Consider the following 25,823-nt stretch of genomic DNA (forward strand, 5'->3'; position numbering starts at 1 on the left):
AAATCATTATGACACACACACACACACACTGTACAATAACACCACCCTTCGGGATCTATTGGAGGAGACAAACCCACAAATCACCCTTCAACCGTTTAGACCGTCTGAACCCATTGAGTGACCAACAGGTAAAAATAGGTTACAATGTAAACATATAAAAATGTGTATATCAATATCCAATAAATAGATTTGGTGCAATGGTCCTCAAAGAGATGTTATTTTATTTATTTGGCTAGAGTTTTTTCCCCAAATCAAGTTAGGGTTAGGCTATAATTAACATATACAATGGCACATATTGAGGGGGGGGGGGGCACATAAACAATAACACTTGTTCACCTATGCTCCTATGTTCTGGATTCCTAATATCCCGTTTGCAGTAATCCAGGTCTAGTTTAATGCCTACTGTGCCTTCAATCATGTATGGACATATACAGTACTGTTGCATAAGGTCTGAAATCTGGCAAAAATCCAAAGTTCACTACAACTTTAAGAAATAGGAAATTCTTCGGGTTTTTTTCTTCAGGAAATCACATGGAGGTGCTGTCGTGCTCACATGACAATCTGAACTATGGCAGGCGAGCTCAATGAAGGTAATTTGCTAAATACATGTTATGTTCCGCATCTTTATGTTGGATTTAAGAATGTGTTCTCGACTTTTTCTAAACGTTCTACGTGGCGACAATGTTTTTTTGGGGGTTATGTTTGTTGATTGAATTCAGACCAAGAGAACGCGGTGTTAAGTGTTCAGAGCCATATTCAAGCATACGATTCGTGATGTAACTACAAAACCTGTCAACTGTAAGATAAACAGTAATATAGTAGGTTTACTGAGAATTGTAAAATATAGGTTACTAGTCTGAGCATTAGATTACAAGTTTAGGAAGGGTGTTTAGTATAGTTTAGTTTATTGGATCCCCATTAGCTACTACACATGCAGCAGCTACTCTTCCTGGGGTCCACACGAAACGTACAAATACATGAAAGTACAGAACAGTAATAGACAAGAACAACATGAGATATTACATTCAATAAAAAAGTAATTAAGGGTGATTTGACCGATACCTGTAGTTTTTTTTTTATACAGTAGGTTAAACTACTGTACTGTTGCATTGGTCTCCTCAGTCCCATGTTCTCACCTGTTATGGATGTTACCTGTCCCATAGAATTACAATCTAGATTATATTTCTATGACCTGTTCAACTCGCGTATTCAACGTTCCATAGCATAGGACTAGCCTGGTTGTCGTCTCTGTTTAGCTATTATATTCCACTCCTTGCCTATCCTGTCATTTGCCTAAGAGACTAGCCTTTCGGCAATCTTCATATGAACATTCTATCATTAATGAGCTCGAGGAGATCAGAGGATTTGATCCGGATTCGATAACCCTCACAGCAATCATCCAATCACAATGTTTATGCAAATTAGACGGATAGGAAAACGGTCTAATGTAATTAATACGTTTGATTAGAAACATTCTAACATTGGGTATTCTGACATAATACATTTAATTGTAAACATAACATTGGACGTGGGGAGAACAGAGGATTCCCGTTGTACTTTTTTTTTATCAGCATCTTGGCAAATGACAGGAGTGGAAAGTTAGCTAAAAAGACTGGTACCCAGACTAGCATAGGAAAGTTGTCGACATACTATTAAAAGTTTACTTTGTAAACATGTTTGCCAATACAAAAATATATTATTTTAAGCACTGTTTCGCCCATAGATTTACAGGTAACTGCCAAAATAATGGGAACACTTGAGTATATGAGGGAAACAAAGTATTGTAACGACCCGTTATTGTGTTCTGTGTTCGTGGGTGTGTTATTGTTCTCCTACAACAATTCCCAGTAGGGGAGCCCTTGGAGAGACTGGGGGTAGACATAGTGGGGCCGTTTCCAACCACAGACAGCGGTAACAGGTGAATTCTAACTGCTATGGACTACTTCACCAAGTGGCCAGAGGCTTACGCTCTCCCAGACAAGGAGGCAGAGACAGTAGCTGATGCGTTGGTAGGGGGAATAATCAGTCGGTTTGGGGTGCCACAGTCTATTCACAGCGACAAAGGGAGAAAATTCGAGTCACGGGTGTTCTCAGAGTTGTGTAGACGGTCAGGCGCGGAGAAGACGCGCACTACTCCGCTTCACCCCCAGAGTGATGGGCTGGTGGAAAGATTTAACAGAACATTAGCGCAGCAGCTGGCCATCGTTACCTCAAAACACCAGCGAGATTGGGACACCCACTTACCGTTTATTCTTATGGCATGTAGGTCGGCTGTTCAAGAATCGACTGCGTGCTCCCCAGCGCTACTAATGTTAGGTCGTGAGTTGTGCACCCCAGCCGAACTGACGTTTGGCCGCCCTCCTGATAACGACGACAGGGTTTTGCCTGGCCCGAACTATGTTCGTCGTCTGCAGAACCGGTTAGAAGCGGCTCACACCTTCGCAAGAGAGCAGCTCGAGAACGCAGGAGTGCACCAAAAGCGCCACTATGACTCGCGTGCTAGGGGAAGGCACTTTGGAGTGGGAGAATGCGTGTGACCTCACAACCCCACGCGCAAGAAGGGACGGTGCCCAAAGCTGGACAGTGCCTGGGTGGGGCTGTGTCTGGTGATAGAGAGAGTGGGGGAGGTGACGTACCATGTGGAGGTCCCCCCACGGAGCAGGAAGGTGGTGGTCCACCGGGATCGATTGGCGCCCTACAGAGGGAGGAAAACGGTATGGAATGGGAGTGAGGACTCTGATGTGAGCCCACGGGAACAGTCTAACGAGGAGACTCTAGTGCAACCTGAGCCTGGGGAGGGGGCTGCCTCTTCGGAGGGCGCTGGAAATGACATTTGGGCAGATTAGTGTTCTGGAGGTCCACCGGTGAGAGTCACGGGGAGGCCCAAGAGACTGATGCGACCTCCGGCTGTGGCCTGAACAATAGCCCAGTTTAGGAATAAACCTGTGTTCTGCCCTGCACACCTGGTGTCCGTCTCTTTTTCCTTAATGACCCAGCCCGGGTCATTACAGTATATTGAAAACAGGTGTGGTTCTTGAGTTAATTAAGCAATTAACAACCCATCATGCTTAGGGTCATGTATAAAAATGCTGGGCAGGCCATTATTTTGGCTACCAAGGCTTTGCTATCGATTACAATGCCTTCATCCCACAGGGCACGAGTGGCCACTGAATGATTTAATGAGCATGAAAACGATGTAAACCATATGCCATGGTCGTTTCAGTCACCAGATCTCAACCCAATTGAACACTTATGGGAGATTCTGGAGTGGTCCCTGAGACAGCGTTTTCCAATACCATCAACAAAATATAAAATGGAATTTCTCGCGAAAGTATGGTGTCGCATCCCTCTAATAGAGTTCCAGACACTTGTAGAATCTATGCCAAGGTGCATTCAGGCAGTTCTGGCTCGTGGTGGCCCAGTGCCCTATTAAGACACTTTATTTGGTTGTTTCCTTTATTTTGGCAGTTACCTGAATGTACCTTCAGAAAGTATTCACACCCCTTGACTTTTTCCACATTTTGTTGTGTTACAAGTTGGGATTAAAATGCATTTAATTGTCATTTTTTGTCAACGATCTACACAAAATACTCGAATGTCAAAGTGGAAGAAATATTATAATATTTGATAAAATATTTTATGAAAAATAAAACACTAATATATATTGATTAGAAGTATTCAACCCCCTGACACAATACATGTTAGAATCACCTTTGTCAGCGATTACAGCTGTGTCTTTCTGGGTACATTAAAAACATTTTTTTAGTCATTTAGCAGACGCTCTTATCCAGAGCGACTTGCAGTTAGTGAGTGCATACATTTTCATACTGGCCCCCACGTGGGAAACGAATCCACAACCCTGGCATTGCAAGCGCCATGCTCTACCAACTGAGCTACAGGGTAAGTCTCTAAGAGCTTTGCACACCTGGATTGTACAATATTTGCACATTATTCTTTAACAAATTCTTCAAGCTCTGTAAAGTTTGTTGTTGATCATTGCTAGACAGCCATTTTCAATTATTGGCATAGATTATCAAGCCAATTTAAGTCAAAACTGTAACTAAGCCACTCAGGAACATTCACTAGCTATGTTTCCATTAACTTGTCCAGTGATTTTTTTGTTGTTGTTGTCGACATTTGGAAAGTTTGCATAGAAAATACATGACCAGTCAAAAGTTTGGACACACCTACTCATTCAAGGGTTTTTCTTTATTTTTACTACTTTTTACATTGTAGAATAATAGTGAAGACATCAAAACTATGAAATAACACATATGAAATCAAGTAGTAACCAAAAAAGTGTTAAACAAATCCAAATATATTTTATATTTGAGATTCTTCAAATAGCCACCCTTTGCCTTGATGACAGCTTTGCACACTCTTGGCATTCTCTCAACCACCTGGAATGCTTTTCCAACAGTCTTGAAGGAGTTTCCACATATGCTGAGCACTGTTGGCTGCTTTTCCCTTCACTCTGCTGTCCGACTTATCCCAAACCATCTCAATTGGGTTGAGATCGGGGGATTGTGGAGGCCAGGTCATCTGATGCAGCACTCCATCACTCTCTTTCTTGGTAAAATAGCCCTTACACAGCCTGGAGTTGTGTTGGGTCATTGTCCTGTTGAAAAACGAATGATAGTCCCACTAAGCCCAAACCAGATGGGATGGCGTATCGCTGCAGAATGCTGTGGTAGCCATGCTGGTTAAGTGTGCCTTGAACTCTAAATAAATCACAGACAGTGTCACCAGCATTAGTGACAACCTGTATGCCCTCCCACCTATGTTTCATGTCTCAGGTAGCCCACGAAAGCCAGCATGTACAGTGCCTTGCAAAAGTATTCAATCCCCTTGGCATTTAAATTACAGGTTGTAATGCAACAAAATAGGAAAAATGCCAAGGGGGGTGAATACTTTCGCAAGCCACTGTATAGAATGCAATAACTTTTTTACAAATATTTGCCATATTCTAATACTTCTCATGTGCCAACATATCGCTACAGTCCGTGCCATGGTAAAACTTGCACTCCTGTATATCTGAAATAATTGGATGGTGAAACTTGCCAGCCAACCAGAAAAGCAAGGCAAAGCAATTCAGGCAATCTTGAAAGTCAGGACAATCCTTGTCCTGCAAAGAAACATTATACTTATAGTGCCGGTCTTGACACCTTAACACTCTGCCATAAATTAGAGAGGAGGATAATCTATCTCTGGCCCTCTAGTATGGTGAAAGGAATGTGCCTTGTCCCCCAGAATACTTTTGCCGCCAAAACTTTTACGTCCAAAAAGTGAACACTGGATCAATATTTCAGAATGTGGGGAATGGTCAGTGGGGATCTAAAGAATAATCATGTCATATTGTTTATTATTTTGTGATGTCATTAAGGATGGTATCAAGAAAGTACTGTAATTTGGAACGTATACACATTCTATCTGTCAAGTCTTAAACCAATACGTTGTGTATAAGAAATGAAAAATGCTGAAAGTATTGTTGTTAAGATAGGAATGTGATTTTAGTTTTCTAACAAGATCATAGGTTTTCATATAAGCTATGCACAGTCAGTAGCCACGCCCCGAGTGAGCTCAGAGACCGTGTCAGCAAGTAGGAACGCCCCTTTTACCAGAGTGCATAAAAAGCCTTGGTAACGAAATTTACATTAGACCAGAAAGCGTGGAGCTGTGGCTACATGGCTTAAAATGGTTAGACCAGAAAGCGTGGAGCTGTGGCTACATGGCTTAAAATGGTTAGACCAGAAAACGTGGAGCTGTGGCTACATGGCTTAAAATGGTTAGACCAGAAAACGTGGAGCTGTGGCTACATGGCTTAAAATGGTTAGACCAGAAAACGTGGAGCTGTGGCTACATGGCTTAAAATGGTTAGACCAGAAAACGTGGAGCTGTGGCTACATGGCTTAAAATGGTTAGACCAGAAAACGTGGAGCTGTGGCTACATGGCTTAAAATGGTTAGACCAGAAAACGTGGAGCTGTGGCTACATGGCTTAAAATGGTTAGACCAGAAAGCGTGGAGACGGTAGTCCACACGTTTGAAATGCTTAGAACTTTGAATCTCAACACGAGGTGAAGAAGATAAACTCACCAGACTAGACCTGAACATTGCCAGTCTGCAGCTGTAAACTCTGACTAAAGACATGAGGTGGGAAGGAGAAAATCCCATCTCAGACAGTCATTAGAAGGCTTCTGAGTATTTGTTCTATTTGAACACGCCAAGCCAGGACAACAAAGAAGATGGACATTGTGACCTCTGGTGGGCAATCAGAGCCTTATAAGTGAGCTGAGCGAAGACCCAGCCAAAACCTCCTTTCCAAGAGGGCTTGTTTCAACAGAGATAGACGAGCGGCAAACATGTAAATACATTAATTGGTTTCTTACTCCAAAACGGGCGTTGGTTCGTGAGCAATGTATGATGATTACTTTGAGGGCAGTTTCCAAATGTATCAACGATAAGTTTGACTCTCTCTTTCTCTCTCTCTCCCTCTTCCTTTATCCCTCCCTCTTTTGATAACCAAGCAGTCATGCTGTTATTAGTCCGCAAGGGACTTTTTCTCATGTATTAAGTATGAATGTATTCTGTGTTATTATTTAGTTAGCTAGTAAATAAATAATTAAGCCAATTTGTGTAGTGCTGAATCATAAGTAATGCTGGGGTTTGTGCAGATCCAAGAAGTCTACGAGCATTCAGAATGAGACTGATAAGAGGTAATGATTGATACGTTGACTGTTTTATACATAGTGACAGGTAAAGACCTTTTAGAGTTTAATTTGGGAGATGGTAACTCTATAAACAACTTATTCCGTGGTGCCCCAATTCCTAATGAGTTAATTGTTACATGATTAATTTAATCAAGTAACCATTAAACATAGTTAGTTGATTCAATAAATTATAGTCAACATATTCATGTAGTCATGACACCTGCGTACATTCAAAATGATTAGGCAATCATCATTTATTTGAAAAACACTTCACCATGGTCAAAGGGATATTCAATGTTTTTTTGTTTTGTTTTTTTACCCATCTACCAATAGGTGCACTTCTATGAGAAACATTGGAAAACCTTCCTGGTCTTTGTGGTGGAATCTGAGTTTGAAATTAAGTGCTCGACTGAGGGACCTTACAGAGTGTGTGGGGTACAGAAATGAGGTAGTCATTCAAAACTCATGTTAAACACAATTATTGCACACAGAGTGAGTCCATGCAACTTATTATGTGACTTGTAAAGCAAATCTTTACTCCTGAACTTATTTAGGCTTGCCATAACAAAGGGGTTGAATACGTATTGACTCAAGACATTTAAGCTTTTCATGTTTAATTAGTAAACATTTCTAAAAACATAATTCCACTTTGACATTATGGGGTATTGTGTGTAGGCCGGTGACACAAAATCTCAATTTAATCCATTTTAAATTCAGGCTGTAACACAACATGCACTGTAGATCCAAGTTGTCTAGACTTTAAATAAAAAGATTAGCTGGCTACTCACTAGCAGGTGGGCTTGTGCTTGAGATTGTTTATGAGATCTGTGTTAAAAATGCACTATGCAGAAATCGCTCCGCCATTTCCTGATTCTAATAGTTTGCCTAATTTCAGTTTGTGACAAAACAAGCAAGTATAGTGTAGAGAATCATTGTACCATCTAAACCGCTGTGAAATAATATATTTTCTGTAATCAATAATATTGTTTTACCCACTTCATATGTATATACTGTATTCTAGTCAAGGCTCATCCTACTGCTGTACACACCTTTTCTATTCATATACTGTCCACACTGTCTATAATTCACACCATTATATGCATATTCACTGAGTATATCAAACATTAGGAACACCTTCCTAATATTGAGTTGCACCCTCCCCTCCCCTTTTGCCCTCAGAACAGCCTCAATTCGTCGGGGCATGGACGCAACCAGGTTTCAAAAGGGATGCTGGCCCATGTTGACTCCAATGCTTCCCACAGTTGTGTCAAGTTGGCTGGATGTCCTTTGGGTGGTGGACCATTCTTTATACACACTGAAACTGTTGAGCGTGAAAAACCCTGCAGCGTTGTAGTTCTTGACACATCCCTGTGTGCCTGGCACCTACTATCATACCCTGTTCAAAGGCACTTAAATATTTTGTCTTGCTCATTCACCTTCTGAATGGCACACAAACACAATCCATGTCTCAAGGCTTAGAAATCCTTCTTTAACCTGTCTCCTCCCCTTCATCTACACTGATTGAAGTGCATTTAACAAGTGACATCAATAAGGGATCATAGCTTTCACATGGATTCACCTGTTCAGTCTATGTCATGGATAGAGCAGGTGTTCTTAATTTTTTGTACACTCAGTGTAATATATATATATATACATACATACATACAGTGGGGAGAACAAGTATTTGATACACTGACGATTTTGCAGGTTTTCCTACTTACAAAGCATTTAGAGGTCTGTCATTTTTATCATAGGTACACTTCAACTGTGAGAGACGGAATCTAAAACAAAAATCCAGAAAATCACATTGTATGATTTATAAGTAATTAATATGCATTTTATTGCATGACATAAGTATTTGATACATCAGAAAAGCAGAACTTAATATTTGATACAGAAACGTTTATTTGCAATTACAGAGATCATACGTTTCCTGTAGGTCTTGACCAGGTTTGCACACACTGCAGCAGGGATTTTGGCCCACTCCTCCATACAGACCTTCTCCAGATCCTTCAGGTTTCGGGGCTGTCGCTGGGCAATACGGACTTTCAGCACCCTCCAAAGATTTTCTATTGGGTTCAGGTCTGGAGACTGGCTAGGCCACTCCAGGACCTTGAGATGCTTCTTACGGAGCCACTCCTTAGTTTCCCTGGCTGTGTGTTTCGGGTCGTTGTCATGCTGGAAGACCCAGCCACGACCCATCTTCAATGCTCTTACTGAGGGAAGGAGGTTGTTGGCCAAGATCCCGCGATACATGGCCCCATCCATCCTACCCTCAATACGGTGCAGTCGTCCTGTTTCCTTTGCAGAAAAGCATCCCCAAAGAATGATGTTTCCACCTCCATGCTTCACGGTTGGGATGGTGTTCTTGGGGTTGTACTCATCCTTCGTCTTCCTCCAAACACGGCGAGTGGAGTTTAGACCAAAAAGCTCTATTTTTGTCTCATCAGACCACATGACCTTCTCCCATTCCTCCTCTGGATCATCCAGATGGTCATTGGCAAACTTCAGACGCGCCTGGACATGCGCTGGCTTGAACAGGGGGACCTTGCGTGCGCTGCAGGATTTTAATCCATGACGGCGTAGTGTGTTACTAATGGTTTTCTTTGAGACTGTGGTCCCAGCTCTCTTCAGGTCATTGACCAGGTCCTGCCGTGTAGTTCTGGGCTGACCCCTCACCTTCCTCATGATCATTGCCCCACAAGGTGAGATCTTGCATGGAGCCCCAGACCGAGGGTAATTGACCGTCATCTTGAACTTCTTCCATTTTCTAATAATTGCGGCAACAGTTGTTGCCTTCTCACCAAGCTGCTTGCCTATTGTCCTGTAGCCCATCCCAGCCTTGTGCAGGTCTACAATTTTATCCCTGATGTCCTTACACAGCTCTCTGGTCTTGGCCATTGTGGAGAGGTTGGAGTCTGTTTTGATTGAGTGTGTGGACAGGTGTCTTTTATACAGGTAACGAGTTTAAACAGGTGCAGTTAATACAGGTAATGAGTGGAGAACAGGAGGGCATCTTAAAGAAAAACTAACAGGTCTGTGAGAGCCGGAATTCTTACTGGTTGGTAGGTGATCAAATACTTATGTCATGCAATAAAATGCACATGAATTACTTAAAAATCATACAATGTGATTTTCTGGATTTTTGTTTTAGATTCCGTCTCTCATAGTTGAAGTGTACCTATGATAAAAATTACAGACCTCTACATGCTTTGTAAGCAGGAAAACCTGCAAAATCGGCAGTGTATCAAATACTTGTTATCCCCACTGTATCTCTCTCTCTCGCTCTCTCTCTCTCTCTCTCTCTCTCTCTCTCTCTCTCTCTCTCTCTCTTTTTTTTTATATATATATATATATATATATATATATATATATATATATATATATATACAGTGAGGGAAAAAAGTATTTGATCCCCTGCTGATTTTGTACGTTTTCCCACTGACAAAGACATGATCAGTCTATAATTTTAATGGTATGTTTATTTGAACAGTGAGAGACAGAATAACAACAACAAAATCCAGAAAAATGCATATAAAAAATTTTTATAAATTGATTTGCATTTTAATGAGGGAAATAAGTATTTGACCCCTTTGCAAAACATGACTTAGTACTTGGTGGCAAACGTTTCTTGTAATTGGCCACCAGGTTTGCACACATCTCCGGAGGAATTTTGTCCCACTCCTCTTTGCAGATCTTCTCCAAGTCATTAAGGTTTCGAGCCTGACGTTTGGCAACTCGAACCTTCAGCTCCCTCCACAGATTTACTATAGGATTAAGGTCTGGAGACTGGCTAGGCCACTCCAGGACCTTAATGTGCTTCTTCTTGAGCCACTCCTTTGTTGCCTTGGCCGTGTGTTTTAGGTCATTGTCATACTGGAATACCCATCCACGACCCATTTTCAATGCCCTGGCTGAGGGAAGGAGGTTCTCACCCAAGATTTGACGGTACATGGCCCCGTCCATCGTCCCTTTGATGCGGTGAAGTTGTCCTGTCCCCCTAGCAGAAAAACATCCCCAAAGCATAATGTTTCCACCTCCATATTTGACGGTGGGGATGGTGTTCTTGGGGTCATAGGCAGCATTCCTCCTCCTCCAAACACGGCGAGTTGAGTTGATGCCAAAGAGCTCAATTTTGGTCTCATCTGACCACAACACTTTCACCCAGTTCTCCTCTGAATCATTCAGATGTTCATTGGCAAACTTCAGACCGGCCTGTATATGTGCTTTCTTGAGCAGGGGGACCTTGCGGGCGCTGCAGGATTTCAGTCCTTCACGGCGTAGTGTGTTACCAATTGTTTTCTTGGTGACTATGGTCCCAGCTGCCTTGAGATCATTGACAAGATCCTCCCGTGTAGTTCTGGGCTGATTCCTCACCGTTCTCATGATCATTGCAACTCCACGAGGTGAGATCTTGCATGGAGCCCCAGGCCGAGGGAGATTGACAGTTATTTTGTCTTTCTTCATTTGCGAATAATCGCACCAACTGTTGTCACCTTCTCACCAAGCTGCTTGGCGATGGTCTTGTAGCCCATTCCAGCCTTGTGTAGGTCTACAATCTTGTCCCTGACATCCTTGGAGAGCTCATTGGTCTTGGCCATGGTGGAGAGTTTGGAATCTGATTGATTGATTGCTTCTGTGGACAGGTGTCTTTTATACAGGTAACAAACTGAGATTAGGAGCACTCCCTTTAAGAGTGTGCTCCTAATCTCAGCTCATTACCTGTATAAAAGACACCTGGGAGCCAGAAATCTTTCTGATTGAGAGGGGGTCAAATACTTATTTCCCTCATTAAAATGCAAATCAATTTATAACATTTTTGACATGCGTTTTTCTGGATTTTTGTTGTTGTTATTCTGTGTCTCACTGTTCAAATAAACCTACCATTACAATTATAGACTGATCATGTCTTTGTCAGTGGGCAAACGTACAAAATCAGCAGGGGATCAAATACTTTTTTCCCTCACTATATATATATATATATATATATATATATATATATATATATATATATATATATATACACTGCTAAACAACACAATGTAACTCCAAGTCAATCACACTTCTATTAAATCAAACTGTCCACTTAGGAAGCAACACTGATTGACAATACATTTCACATGCTGTTTTGCAAATGGAATAGACAACAGGTGGAAATTATAGGCAATTAGCAAGACACCCCCAATAAAGGACTGGTTTGCAGGTGGTGACCACAGACCACTTCTCAGTTCCTATGCTTCCTGGCTGATGTTTTGGTCACTTTTGAATGCTGGCGGTGCTTTCACTCTAGTGGTAGCATGAGACGGAGTCTACAACCCACACAAGTGGCTCAGGTAGTGCAGCTCATCCAGGATGGCACATCAATGCGAGCTGTGGCAAGAAGGTTTGCTGTGTCTGTCAGCGTAGTGTCCAGAGCATGGAGGCGCTACCAGGAGACAGGCCAGTACATCAGGAGACGTGTAGGAGGCCGTAGGAGGGCAACAACCCAGCAGCAGGACCGCTACCTCCGCCTTTGTGCAAGGAGGAGCTGGAGGAGCACTGCCAGAGCCCTGCAAAATGACCTCCAGCAGGCCACAAATGTGCATGTGTCTGCTCAAACGGTCAGAAACAGACTCCATGAGGGTGGTATGAGGGCCCGACATCCACAGGTGGGGGTTGTGCTTACAGCCCAACACCGTGCAGGACGTTTGGCATTTGCCAGAGAACACCAAGATTGACAAATTCGCCACTGGCGCCCTGTGCTCTTCACAGATGAAAGCAGGTTCACACTGAGCACATGTGACAGACGTGACAGAGACTGGAGACGCCGTGGAGAACGTTCTGCTACCTGCAACATCCTCCAGCATGACCGGTTTGGCGGTGGGTCAGTCATGGTGGGGTGGCATTTCTTTGGGGGGCCGCACAGCCCTGGGTTCCTCCTAATGCAAGACAATGCTAGACCTCATGTGGCTGGAGTGTGTCAGCAGTTCCTGCAAGAGGAAGGCATTGATGCTATGGACTGGCCCGCCCGTTCCCCAGACCTGAATCCAATTGAGCACATCTGGGACATCATGTCTCGCTCCATCCACCAACGCCACGTTGCACCACAGACTGTCCAGGAGTTGGCGGATGCTTTAGTCCAGGTCTGGGAGGAGATCCCTCAGGAGACCATCCGCCACCTCATCAGGAGCATGCCCAGTCGTTGTAGGGTGGTCATACAGGCACGTGGAGGCCACACACACTACTGAGCCTCATTTTGACTTGTTTTAAGGACATTACATCAAAGTTGGATCAGCCTGTAGTGTGGTTTTCCACTTTAATTTTGAGGGTGACTCCAAATCCAGACCTCCATGGGTTGATACATTTGATTTCCATTGATAATTTTTGTGTGATTTTGTTGTCAGCACATTCAACTATGTAAAGAAATAAGTATTTAATAAGATTATTTCATTCATTCAGATCTAGGATGTGTTATTTTAGTGTTCCCTTTATTTTTTTTAGCAATATATATATATATATATATATATATATATATTCCGGACACTGACATTGCTCATTATGATATTTCTTAATTTATTTATTTTAATTATTTTGAATTTGTGTGTTTTGCGTTGATAGGTATTACTGCACTGTTGGAGCTAGAAACATAAGCATTTCTCTGCACCTGCAAGAACATCTGTAAAATATTTGTACTCGACCAATACATTTTATTTGTTTAGGTTAAATAAAATAGAATTTGCCATGATGTTTAACAACAAATCATGCAATTAAGAAAAATGTCTATTCATCCAGATAAATCCATGCCTAATGGTTTGTGCTCCTCCTCTCTCAGGATCAGTTCCTCCATACTACAGGGAGGTGTATGAGGCCATCCGGAGTAAGATAGATGAACGAGTGCAGGTTGAGGTCTTCCAGAGGTTGCTCAGCAGGACAGATCTTCCCAGTGCTGTGCAGGGCCAGGTGAACACAAAACGTTTGCTTTACTTGTCACAGCTATAATTAGAATGCCCGCCAAATGTGGAAAGGAAGTTTGTGGTTGGGTTTTTTAGGCTCATGTTTTTGTTGTTATGACACAGAAGCACAGACTGGTTTGTTATGTATTAGGGTTTTCTATCCGCTTCCCTTCTTGGAACTCCAAGAAAAGTGAACAAGACATTCTTCAGAATAGGAGGTAGACACTAGACAGAAAATACTTGAAAAACATCTAGCGCTCTTTGATACAAACCATTCAACTCTATCCAAAGACCCTCTCAAGCCTATATTTGTTTTACCACTAAGTACTAAGGGGGTAATTACAATACTAGTTCCAACACCAGTTATTAGTAAGGGTGTTTTCTCCAAACTATCTCCTTGCTGCCTTTTAATTAGTGGTATTTGCTTCAGTAAAGCTTACTCGAAAGTGATGGTATTTGAGGGGATGACGTTTAAAAGTTGTTATTCAAGTGCACATGGACATGGAAAATGTAATGTGTTACACATTATCCATGGAAACACTTCATAGATTTATTTCAGCTGAGGCCTCATGGTTCAGTTTGATGCCTCTTACTGTAGTATATCAATACTAAAGTGTTTTCTGCATTTTCTTGTCAACCACTGCTGGATTTAGACCTTGGATTGAGCAATGACCTTTTAAGAGAGTCATAGTATGTCCTTGTCTTTTCCAGATTGCTGAGCATGTTAACTACACTGATGGATTCTTAAGCAAGTTGTCCCTCTATAAAGCACTGGCGTTGATTGCACTTGCTCAGCAAGGAAAGCAACCAAGCCCGAAACTCTTGGAGAACTGCATACAAGGTAAGCCTTTGAACTAGTTGTTTTCAAGTGAGGACACCGCAGTAAATGTGTAGCTTAATGAGTAGCTTGACTGTTTAGTATCTAAGGTCAAGAACCATTGTGACTCCTATAAACAGCTTGTGTGAGAAAGTTCAGTTCACTATATATTTATTGTGTGAAGTTTAATATGCATGTGACAAGCTAAAGTACACATTGTATTTGCACACAAAACAAGCAAGTGTGCTGTGCCAAAAAGGTGGTCCTAGTTTTAACATAGTGTGTTGTATGTGTTGGCCGGTTTCCTCTAACCGCTGGGCATTGCGTCCAGGAATACACCAGCTCCCGTCCCATTACTCTGTAAAAGACATGGCTCACCACCTTCCCTGCCCTTTCTTTCTTCTAGAACAGCTCTGTGAAAATCACAATGAAAGTTACAGGAAGAACTCTTCCCTCTCTCTCATGTACACTTGTATTTCTTGATTATATGAATCCATTTACTTTCACATGCTGTGGCTAGGTTTTTGTGAAGAAAAGCATGAGTGTTACAGTGTACAGTACCATTAAGTTGGAGAGGAGGATGAGTCTTTGATTTTTAAGAGGTAGCCATTACTCCAAACACAGCCCTGAGTTAGAGCTCTGTTCCAAAGCTCATATGATTATTTAGGGCCCTCTGTGTTATTTCAGGTGCTGCCAATATGGCAGCTGACTGCTTTCTGTGAAATTGATGTCATGTTTTCTCTGCTGAGCTATGGTAGAACTGGTTTCCTGGTTGTTGTAGGAAGTTGATTAACTCTGCTCATACCTCTCTGTGAAATGTGCAAGGAGGGTTGAATTCAGGATCACATGAATCACACCCTCATCACTGTTGTTTGAAAGACTTTGGGGATCTAGATGTGATGCCTAGTTTAGAAAAAATGCATTAATGATTAAACATAATAGGTTTGTACTGTACTGTTGTTTCACATAACAAGCTGTGATTCATGTGAGGAACGTTAGGGTGTAGGATGAGATAAGACTTGTATTTCTCACAGACACGAACACTGCCTCTTTGTGATCTGTGAACCGTCCAAGGACGTAGGTACAAGGAGTACAGGGGAACAGTGTCTATGGGTGCTGACTCTACAGGTTGTGATGATAACAAACTTATGCCTGGCAACAGTGTGCAACAGTGGAGCGCCAAGGGGCTGGGACCAGCCTGTGCGCCAACGATTGGCTGAGTAAGTCTAAACCACGCTCAGTCTCTACTCTGATTGGCCCAGCAGGGAGCGGGAACTATCTCTGTCAGAGTATTTGAAGAAGAACTTAGAACAATGGATCAGTTCTCTGAGTGCCCTGCGTGGTATTTCAGTGGACCCGTATATACGAACATCATATTTACCATTGAAGTTTTTGCATTAATTAAAATACTAGTCTATTTTAGAAGACGTGTATTGACCTCTTTTGTTCCTAATACCAGATTTGAATTGACGCAACTTAACAAGACGAAAGAGACATTTGAGTTTAGGGAGAGGTATGTGTGCTTTCTGATGGTGTCAAGTCTAGTTTCCTCAATATTACGAAAGGTGTACCGCAGAGGTCGGTATTGGGACCTGTTCTCTTTACTATTTATATACAGTGGCGTGAAAAAGTATCTGCCCCCTTTCTAATTTTCTTTACTTTTGCATATTTTTTATACTGAATGTTATCAGATCTTCAACAAAAACCTAATATTAGATAAAGGGCACCTGAGTGAACAAATAACACTACAATTACATACTTATTTAATTTATTTCATAAATAAAGTTATGCAACACCCAATGCCCCTGTGTGAAAAAGTAATTGCCCCCTTACACTCAATAACTAGTTGTGCCACCTTTAGCACAACCAGGAACCAAACGCTTCCTGTAGTTGTTTATTAGTCTCTCACGTTGCTGTGGAGGAATTTTGGCCCACTCTTCCATGCAGAACTCCTGTAACTCAGCGACATTTGTGGGTTTTCAAGCATGAACTGCTTGTTTCAAGTCCTGCCACAACATCTCAATTGGGATTAGGTCTGGACTTTGACAAGGCCATTCCAAAACTTAAAATGTGTTGCTTTTTACCCATTTTCATGTAGACTTGATTGTGTGTTTTGGATCATTGTCTTGCTGCATGGCCCAGCTGCGCTTCAGCTCACAGACGGATGGCCTGACATTCTCCTGTAGAATTCTCTGATACAGAGCAGAATTCATGGTTCCTTCTATTAAGGGATGTCGTCCAGGTCCTGAGGCAGCAAAGCATCCCCAAACCATCACACTACCACCACCATGCTTGACCGCTGGTTTGAGGTTCTTACTGGGGAATGCAGTGTTTGGTTTTCGCCAGGCATAATGGGTCCCATGTCGTTCAAAAAGTTATACTTTTGAATCATCTTTTGAATCAATAATATAACATTCTTGCAAGAGTCTTCATGATCATCCAGGTGCTTTTTGGCAAACTTGAGTCAACTTTTTGGACGACATGGGTGCCATTATGCCTGGCGAAAACCAAACACTGCATTCCACAGTTGACCAAGCTATGTTAGAGCTGCGATCTGATTTTGTTGCATTACAGAAAGCCCTTGTTGATTTAAAACTTGTACTTAATGCGGGCAAAACTAAATATATGTTATTCTCTAAGATGAGCTGCATATTCACTAATTGGATGGTTCTCTCATCGAGCGGGTTCCCGCCAATAAATATCTGGGCGTTTGGATTGATAAAGATCTAACGTTTAAAAAACATACTGATTAGCTAGTTAAAAAGCTAAGATTTAATGTGGGCTTCTTTTATCTTGTCTCTCCATGAACAGCAGGAAGCAGAGTGTGCGATCAACTTTCCTGCCAGTTCTTGACTATGCTGACACCATTTACCAGACTGCATTAGCCACTACTCTTAAATCATTGGATGCCATCTACCATAGCAAGCTTCACTGAGAGTTTTAATATCATCACTGCATCCTGAATCAGAAGGTTGGCTGGACCTCACTAAAATCCTGTAGATAGATCACTTAATTACTCCCTTATTCTTTACAAAGCTCTGCTCCACAAGTTTCCAACATACCTCACTTCCCTGTTTAAATATTAAAATATGAGATACCAATCCCGTTCTGAGGTTTTCTTAACTCTTGAGGTCCCAGTTGTCTCCACAAAGTTTGGTAAATTTGGTTTTAACGCACCACAGTTATGGAATACCTTACTAAACAAATTACACCTGGATTCCCTGGTGCCAATAGGGCAGTTTTTTAAAACTCTGTTGTTAAATGAGTTCACTGAAGTGTGCAGTTGTTTCAATTGACTATTATAACTTGTTGTAATAATCGTATGTAATGTATTTATAGCTGTCTTGTAGTTTTATTTTTTATATTTTGTTGTTGTATTGATTACATTTTTGTCCTCAAGGCACCATTGCAAAAGAGACACTGGTCTCTTTTGGGCTCCCCTGATTAAATACATGTTTTTTTTAAAATGTGAATGGGAGAATTCAAGTGTCTGAAGGATCAGACTTTTATTTTATTTATTTATTTCACCTTTATTTAACCAGGCAAGTCAGTTAAGAACAAATTCTTATTTACAATGACGGCCTACACCGGCCAATTGTGCGCTGCCCTATGGGACTCCCAATCACGGCCGGTTGTAATACAGCCTGGAATCGAACCAGGGGGTCTGTAGTGACACCTCAAGCACTGAGATGCAGTGCCTTAGACCACTGCACCACTAGGGAGCCCGAAGGATCAGACTTACCGTCTGATCCTTCAGACACTTGAATTCTCCCATTCACATAAGGGAGGTGAAATGTAAAATGTACATTGGAACATGCTTGCTTTTCCCACACAACATGGATGTGTGTAGTAAAACATTTTTATTCAAACCTGCACTACAGGGAATCATAAATTATGTATATTAGTTCAATACAGCTGGATGTGTACACCTTGTCTGTGAGCATAGCTGTGCTGATTGCCTTCTAGATAAATGAGTAGATAATAGCATTGGTTACTCATGTTTGACTTGGTGTTTGTTTGAAAAGAGTTCCCTAAGCCCCAACTTGGTGAGTTCAAGGACCTCCAGAATCTGAGGATGCAGCCAACTCAGGAGAGCCCCCTCACAGTGTCCCAGACCCTGGGCAAGCTGCTGGCCAGGGATACAGTCCAGGTGGAGCTAATTCCTGAGAAGAAGGGTCTGTTCCTCAAACACGTGGAGTACCAGATCACCAGCCAGGTGAAGGCTGCATTTAATTATATATGATCGTAACAAAAATGGCCTTCGTTAGAAGAAGGAAATTATTCATAGAAAACGTCAAGCACATACTTTACCATATATTTACCTTTTTACTTTTACTAGGAATTTTGATCATAACTCCAAAAAGCCAGTAATTCCCTCTGGCTCTATTGCTGGCTCCTCAATTATTTCTGGATTTTTGGCTTGGTGAAACGAATGGCTTTAATGCTTGTTATAAAGGGTCCATCTAAGAATTAATGTATACATACTGTACATTGCATCGTTTAATATAATAATATAATATAGCTGAACAGAGCTGGTGTTGTTTCTGTGCAGTGAGCATTCACAATCAGTATGAACCCAAAGCCAACGCATGACAAACATCCATTGTCAATATATTTGTTGAATTCACAACCCAAAGCATTATGTTATTTTGTACATCTCGGTTATTCACTGATAATGTTTGTTTTAACTTTTGTAGCGTTTTAAGATATCCGTTTACCGGCGGTACAGTGATTTCGATGTCTTCCACGAGCTCCTGCTGCAGAGGTTTGCCTACAGAATGGTGCCTGCACTGCCGCCTAAGAGAATGCTGAAAGGAGGTATATATAGGATGTCAGTCAGAACATTTGCTTATTAGGAGGAGAGTGAGGCTTTGATCTGTAGATAATAGTGTTCCAATCTGCATCAGAGCTGGGGTCCCGCTGCCCCAAGGGAACTCCAATGGTATTAATCCAACTTCACCCCGTGTTCCTACAGCAGACATTAACTATGTCTTTATATTACCATTATTAAATACAAATGTTATTACTTTATGACTGTATTCAGGGTTGGGCGAATAACTTGAAAAATGTAATCCGTGACTGATTACAATTACATGATAAATAAAGTAATCAGTAAAGTAATCATTTGGATTTCTCAAAATTAGTAACCTAATCGGAATACATTTGGATTACTTTTGCATTACTTTCACTTCTAACACCCAGACATATTTTTTAAATGCTTAAAAATATAGCTTCTTTTTTTTGTAACATGGGTATTTCCAAATGGGGACTAGTGTAAGAGCCTAAAGATCCTATAATTCACATGTTCTATTCTATGTGTAAGACAGTGGAGGCTGCTGAGGGGAGGACTGCTCATAATAATGGCTGAAACGGAGCAAATGGAATGGCATCAAACATGTGTTTGATGTATTTGATACCATTCCATTCATACCGCTCCAACCGTTACCATGAGCCCGTCCTCCCCAGTTAAGGTGCCACCAACCTCCTGTGGTGTAAGAGCACAGTCACAGGTTTCCATACTAACCTTTTCACTTGGTGGCACCAGCCCATGATTTGGTTGCACCACAATTGCTGGGGGATCACCCAATATAAATAAATATTAGCCTCATCGTCTTATAAAGTAATTCAAAGAGTTTCATTCTGAAGTGACTACTAAAATAGTATGATTCAAGAAATAAATGGTTTATTCTAACATCATGTTCAAGCACAAATGCATGATTCCAGATATTTTGATGTGCAACCCCTAACCAGTGATTGTCATGAATTTGGGGTTTGGCAACTAGGCAATTGTTGTTATTATTTTACTATGAAAATAGGGTTCCAGAATTTTCATATTTATTTTGTTCAATAGATAATTATTTGTCTTTATCTTTTTGGGCACTAATATCATATATGCTAATTTATTTGCGACTAATTCCCCAACTGAGGAAGTGGTTAGCTAGATTGCTAACTCAAAATATAGCCTATTACTGATAGTTAGCCGTGTAATTGATATCTAACAGTACATTTAATGTATATGCCTATGCACCCACCTTGAATGGCCGAATGCCCTTTGTGGAATATTAAATACAATTCAGACCAGAAAGCTGAGACCCTTTTCTCTTCAACTGTAACAATATTGGTTGCTTTCAATAGTGTTTTCCCCGCGATTAGGCCTACATTTTGAAATATTGGGCAATCAGAAAGCATTTCACAAAGGAAAGAGAGAGTGAAACTGCACTGCTTCAAAGCAGCAAGCAGGAACTCTGTAGTCCAGACGATTCGGATTGACCAGTGAGCCAGGTGTAAATGTTTTGGAAGCCTTACCTATTCATTCAACCACAAAAGGAGCCATCCACCCTTGGTGGGCGATCATCAGAATAATAGAATCTCTGAGAGCATGTGAGAAGTGTTGATGGTGCGCTAAATGACAGCAATGATGACAAAGTTTTATCAAATGTTCCTCTTGATAATAGATTAAGTAATCCCGAAAGTAATCAGCTGTTTTTAAGAATGTAAGTAATCCGATTACACGTTTTATAAAGTAATCCGGGTTTATTAGTTACTTCATTTTTGTAATCCGATTACGTAATCCCAGTTATATGTAATCCGTTATTACCCAACCCTGACTGTATTACATAAAACAGTATGACATCATCTGTTCTCTTTTACGGAAGCAGAACAACTGATTATTTTGGCTCTTTAACTGACCTCTGTCTGTCTACAGTCCTGACCTCCATGTCTGAGCGGGACTTTATAGAGGGAAGGCGACGTGCTCTGGGCCGGTTCATCAACCTAGTGGCACGACACCCCTTCTTCTCAGAGGACGAACTGGTCAAGACCTTTCTCACCTTCAACGGCTCGGTATGTCTCTGCTACTGAAAAGACCACCTTGCATCATCTCTGCTAGTTGTCTTCGCCAAGATCACTTTGTTATTGGGTTTGCCACGAATAATGACAGTACTGCTCACACAACTTTACTCTCTCTCTCTCTCTCAGGACGTTCAAGTGAAAATGCGTGATGCTTGCAAGAAAATGGGAGATGAATTCATGACGAATAGAATGGCAACTCTGGCAAAGGTTTGTGTTGTTTCTATTATGAAATACTGTATCAAATGACTTAGCTATTTGAAATCCTACTGAGAACAAGCAGTGTGAGTCTTTGTACATCTGTGCAATAGGAATATCTCCCAGCTGATATCCAGGCCCAGTTTTCATCAAGCAGGGAACTGATCAAGAATATCCACAACAGCTTTCACAAGCTGCGGGACCGGGCAGAGAAGATGGCAGAGCGCTCCAAGGAAAACGCCACTGATTTGCTAATGTTTGGAAGGGAGCTCAGGTACAGAACTCAGCATTTAAGGGCATAAAGCGCTCTTTCTCTATCGCCACTCTCTACACAAGTGTTTTGGCCCAAGGAAATGTATTATGTTAGCTATCCCAAGGATTAGTTTTTTTTCCTTTTCATGGTTCTCACTTAAAATCGTTTTTCTCAGCCGAGACACAGTACTGGTCCATCTTCACTAGTTATGCTTTCTGTTGCAGTACACTGGGCTCCGATGGTTCACCCATTCCCTCTCTGGCCTCATCCCAAAGCACCTGGGGCATTCTCCGTCAGTCTCTGAAAGGCCTTTCCGTAGAGTTTGCTCTGCTAGCCGACAAAGGTGCTCAGCAGGTACGATCCAGCTGACTGTATACGTACCACCTGCTCTACTGTGCTATTGCCAAACTCTACCTGCGTGCAAAACATAATCATTTATTCATTGATATCTTAAGGGGAGGAGAGAAGAGGACGATGTTGTGGAAAAACTGAATCTATTCTTGGATTTGCTGCAATCATACAGAGTAAGTTTGTTTGAGAAATGTAAAAAATGCAGTTACTGAAGAACTATGTAACAACATGTTAATACAATGTTACTAGTGTAATTACAAATGTACTACACAGGTATAAGAGCAACTTAATTTAGAGTGTTACCTATATATATGTCCCGTTTGGCTCAGTTGGTAGAGCATGGCGCTTGCAATGCCAGGGTTGTGGGTTCGATTCCCACGGGGGACCAGTACGAAAAAGTATGAAAATGTATGCACTCACTACTTACTGTAAGTCGCTCTGGGCAAGAGTGTCTGCTAAATGACTAAAATGTAAAAATGTAACAGGGTAGATGCTGCGCTTTAGTAATTTCTTACCCTGTGTGTGTGTGTGTGTTCCATAGGATCTGTGTGAGCGGCATGAGAAGGGAGTATTGCACGAGCACCAGAAAGCGCTGCAGAAGTATGGTATGATGAAGAGGCAGATGATGAGCGCCACAGTGCAGCCCAAAGAGCAGGTGTCTGTGGAGCAACTGGAGTCTCGCATTGTGCAGGTTTTCTTTCTCATTCATTCTATCTCTTTCCCTTCCCCTTTCTTTCTCTCTCACTCACTCACTCACATCTCTCTCTCTCTCTCTCTCTCTCTCTCTCTCTCTCTCTCTCTCTCTCTGTGTGTGCTTGAAAACGCTGTTCCTTCCTCATTCACTCAGGGTTGTCACACGTCAAATCAACACTGTTTTGACATTATTAATACAGCTTTGTCAGCTTCATAGCACCCCTGCTAACATGAACACTATTCAATCTTCATTATGCTGAGACCAAACATCACAGGCCAATCCAATCTCCCTCGGAGAGACTGTGTCCTCTCTGACATTGAGAGGAAGGAGGGAACAGCATTTTCTCACATGCCATCATTGGGGAGTTGATTGATACCCTGGTATAAGGATTGATATCCTGGTACATCCTACCACATTTCTCATACTAAACCATCTTAGGACGATATTGCATTTGACAGTTGGGCATTTCAGCCTTTAGAATGGATCTCATATGTCATGTTTTTCAACACACTGACTCCTACAGACAAGGCCATGACAGCATAGTCTTATGATCAATGGGTTTGTTCCTCTTGATAACCATCATATGGTTGTGGTTTGAAGTAATAGTTTGTATCCTCCCCTAACAGCAAGAGAACGCCATTCAGACCATGGAACTGCGGAACTACTTCTCCCTGTTCTGCCTTCACCAGGAGACTCAGCTCATCTTCACTTACCTGCCCATCACCTCTCACATCCTGGGAGCCTTCGTCAACTCACAGGTCCAAGGACACCAAGAGGTGAGACTCACCTGGAAATATACAGTGTCATGCATGGATTTCTAAGGCTTGAGTTGAAGCAGTAGAGGTCACAGTTCATTAGGGGTGTGTGTGGATTGTAACTAGAATTGTAATCTTTAATAGATACACAATTATAAGATGATCGTCTTTGAATTTTGGTCAGAGGATGCTTTCACTATAACAGACTTCTTTGTTTGTTCGATAACTAGATGGGTGCAGTGTGGAATGATCTCCAGCCGAAGCTTGGGTGTCTCTTTGGTGTCAATGGAATGCAATCCCCTCCTCTTACACCCAAGTAGACACCCATGCTCTCTCAACAAGCAATGAAGATGCTGCTTTGCAAGCCAAGATACAGTCAAAGTCTCAGAAGGGACTGATGGTGAACTGTTTTCATAAAACCTTGAAAAACACTACAAACTGTGCCTTAAGTAACAGTTGTGTGGTGGAGGGTAAACGCAAGTAGCCTAATGCAGTGTACTCACCTCTTTGTCTTTATGGGACAGTTTATCCACCTTTTGCAGAAAAATGCATTGAAGTATAGGGAGTGTTACTTTTTTCTCTGCTACCGGTGATCAGTTTACCCACCAATTTCTTTTTTTACCACTACATCACTGATTTCAATGAATGGATGTGGTCTGCAGCTCATGATATATTATACTGTACGTGCATCCTCATTAGGGATGTCACAGAGGTTGATCAAAGGAGCTCATTTGGAAGTGGAAGAGTGCTTTGAAGAATGTGTGCTGCTGCTGCTGCTGCACCATCGTTGATGCTGCACCACCGTTGATGCTGCACCACCGTTGATGCTGCACCACCGTTGATGCTGCCTTGCTGTACGAGAAGAGGACAATATTGCTTTCATAGTTGATATACGGGGAACATTTTGTTGAAAAGGAATCCACAAAAAGCTGGACCTTTCTGTGTTATTTTGTAGCTCACTGCCTTTACCATATGAGGGACTTCTTAGCTACACTTCTTGGAGGATTATTCAGCTATGTTGAGGTATAATGTAGTGTCTTATTGCAGGCAGACAAATGTAAGAATGTATGTGCATGTAAGAAAACACTAATTAAGCTGATTGACGATGTTGCCACACAGGGAAGATGCGTTTCCTGGCCGCAGCCAGGGGGCGGCAATATACCCTTTGTGTTTAAAATGACTAGTGTAAATGTTTAAGCTGTTTAGAAAGATTCTAATCAGGGCACAGCCTCATTTCCAAAAGACAGGCAAACCAATATATATTTAAGGAAATGTAGTAGCAGCATGCTATTCAATGGTTTGTTGTAAAATAAAACATAGGTATTAATCATCCTACTGACCACACTTGTGCAATTGGGCTTGCTAGCTTGTTGTCTTTATATTCATGCAAAGGACTTCAGATTCCTTGCTTCAATCGAATCTTAGTTGCAACACTGTGAAAAGCTACTTCAGTTTCTACGCCTGAGCCGAGCAAGCTATCAAGAGGAAGAGGTTTGATCAAATTAAAATAATGTGTGATTTATGGCTGTTATAACACTCCGTGACCATTGGTGAACATACCAAAGAAACCAAATGTGCTCTGTGTTAATGCTTCTAACCTGTTTGCAATGTTTCAGTTTCAATTAAGATTATATGGTGGTTCAGTGTTTTCTCAATGTAGATTTGAAGAAAACTAAATAGAATATTTTTCTTTGTGTATGTAATATTCTCTGATTTATCATTTATCTTGTCCTTTTATTCAAAGGTATACATTACAATTCCATGTCTAAAGAATAAGATTGTTGGTAAAGTTTGTCATTATTTGATCTGATTAAAAGTTTAACCAGCAATTTTTCACTCACAATTTTGAATGTTTAAGTAACCTCTCTGTTCTTGCAAAATTCACCCTCTTCTTGCAGGATGGGCAAATTGCATGTATTTTACACGTAATGAATGAGGCTGTGTAATAAACAATGTCTCCCAATTAGAACTGAGTAATATTAGAGAGCTCCGGGGCAATACGTTGTTATTCTATGCATTATTTTTAGTCTTCTCTGTGGAACTGTTAATTGGTTCCTCACAAGTTCGTATTATTGTGTCAGAGATATTGTCATAACCTTATTTTTGGCAAGTCTCAGATAATAAGAGGAACAAATGTTTTATATGATCTTTGAGAAAGAAAAGAGGAACTAGGTGAAGGATGTAGATACAGGAAAGTTTAACTATTGTACAGTTTTATGTTGAATCTCACTTGACGTTAAATAAAAAGTATCAGATACCGGTCTC

The 25,823-nt window shown here is 41.4% G+C and overlaps 1 protein-coding gene across 1 annotated transcript; it reads left to right on the forward strand.

The window, feature by feature from the left end:
- Nucleotides 1-51: 51 nt before the first annotated feature.
- On the forward strand, nucleotides 52-25,815 carry LOC121569543 (sorting nexin-8). The gene is made up of 14 exons (XM_041880597.2): nucleotides 52-128; nucleotides 524-590; nucleotides 13,521-13,648; nucleotides 14,353-14,482; nucleotides 18,484-18,674; nucleotides 19,156-19,276; nucleotides 21,165-21,301; nucleotides 21,437-21,517; nucleotides 21,619-21,779; nucleotides 21,983-22,112; nucleotides 22,214-22,282; nucleotides 22,651-22,800; nucleotides 23,430-23,579; nucleotides 23,789-25,815. Exons 2-14 carry the CDS (start codon nucleotides 569-571, stop codon nucleotides 23,876-23,878), a joined length of 1,560 nt encoding a protein of 519 aa, XP_041736531.1. The 5' UTR covers nucleotides 52-128; nucleotides 524-568; the 3' UTR covers nucleotides 23,879-25,815.
- Nucleotides 25,816-25,823: the final 8 nt, after the last annotated feature.

The sequence above is a fragment of the Coregonus clupeaformis genome, chromosome 7 (genome assembly GCF_020615455.1).
Source record: "Coregonus clupeaformis isolate EN_2021a chromosome 7, ASM2061545v1, whole genome shotgun sequence".
Classification (NCBI taxonomy): Eukaryota; Metazoa; Chordata; class Actinopteri; order Salmoniformes; family Salmonidae; genus Coregonus; species Coregonus clupeaformis.

Coding starts and splice junctions, on each gene's coding strand:
- LOC121569543 (XM_041880597.2), top strand. CDS start 569: ATGGCAGGCGAGCTCAATGAAG. Junction 14,483..18,483: donor CTTGGAGAACTGCATACAAG/GTAAGCCTTTGA, acceptor TTGTTTGAAAAG/AGTTCCCTAAGCCCCAACTT. Junction 21,780..21,982: donor ATGTTTGGAAGGGAGCTCAG/GTACAGAACTCA, acceptor TTTCTGTTGCAG/TACACTGGGCTCCGATGGTT.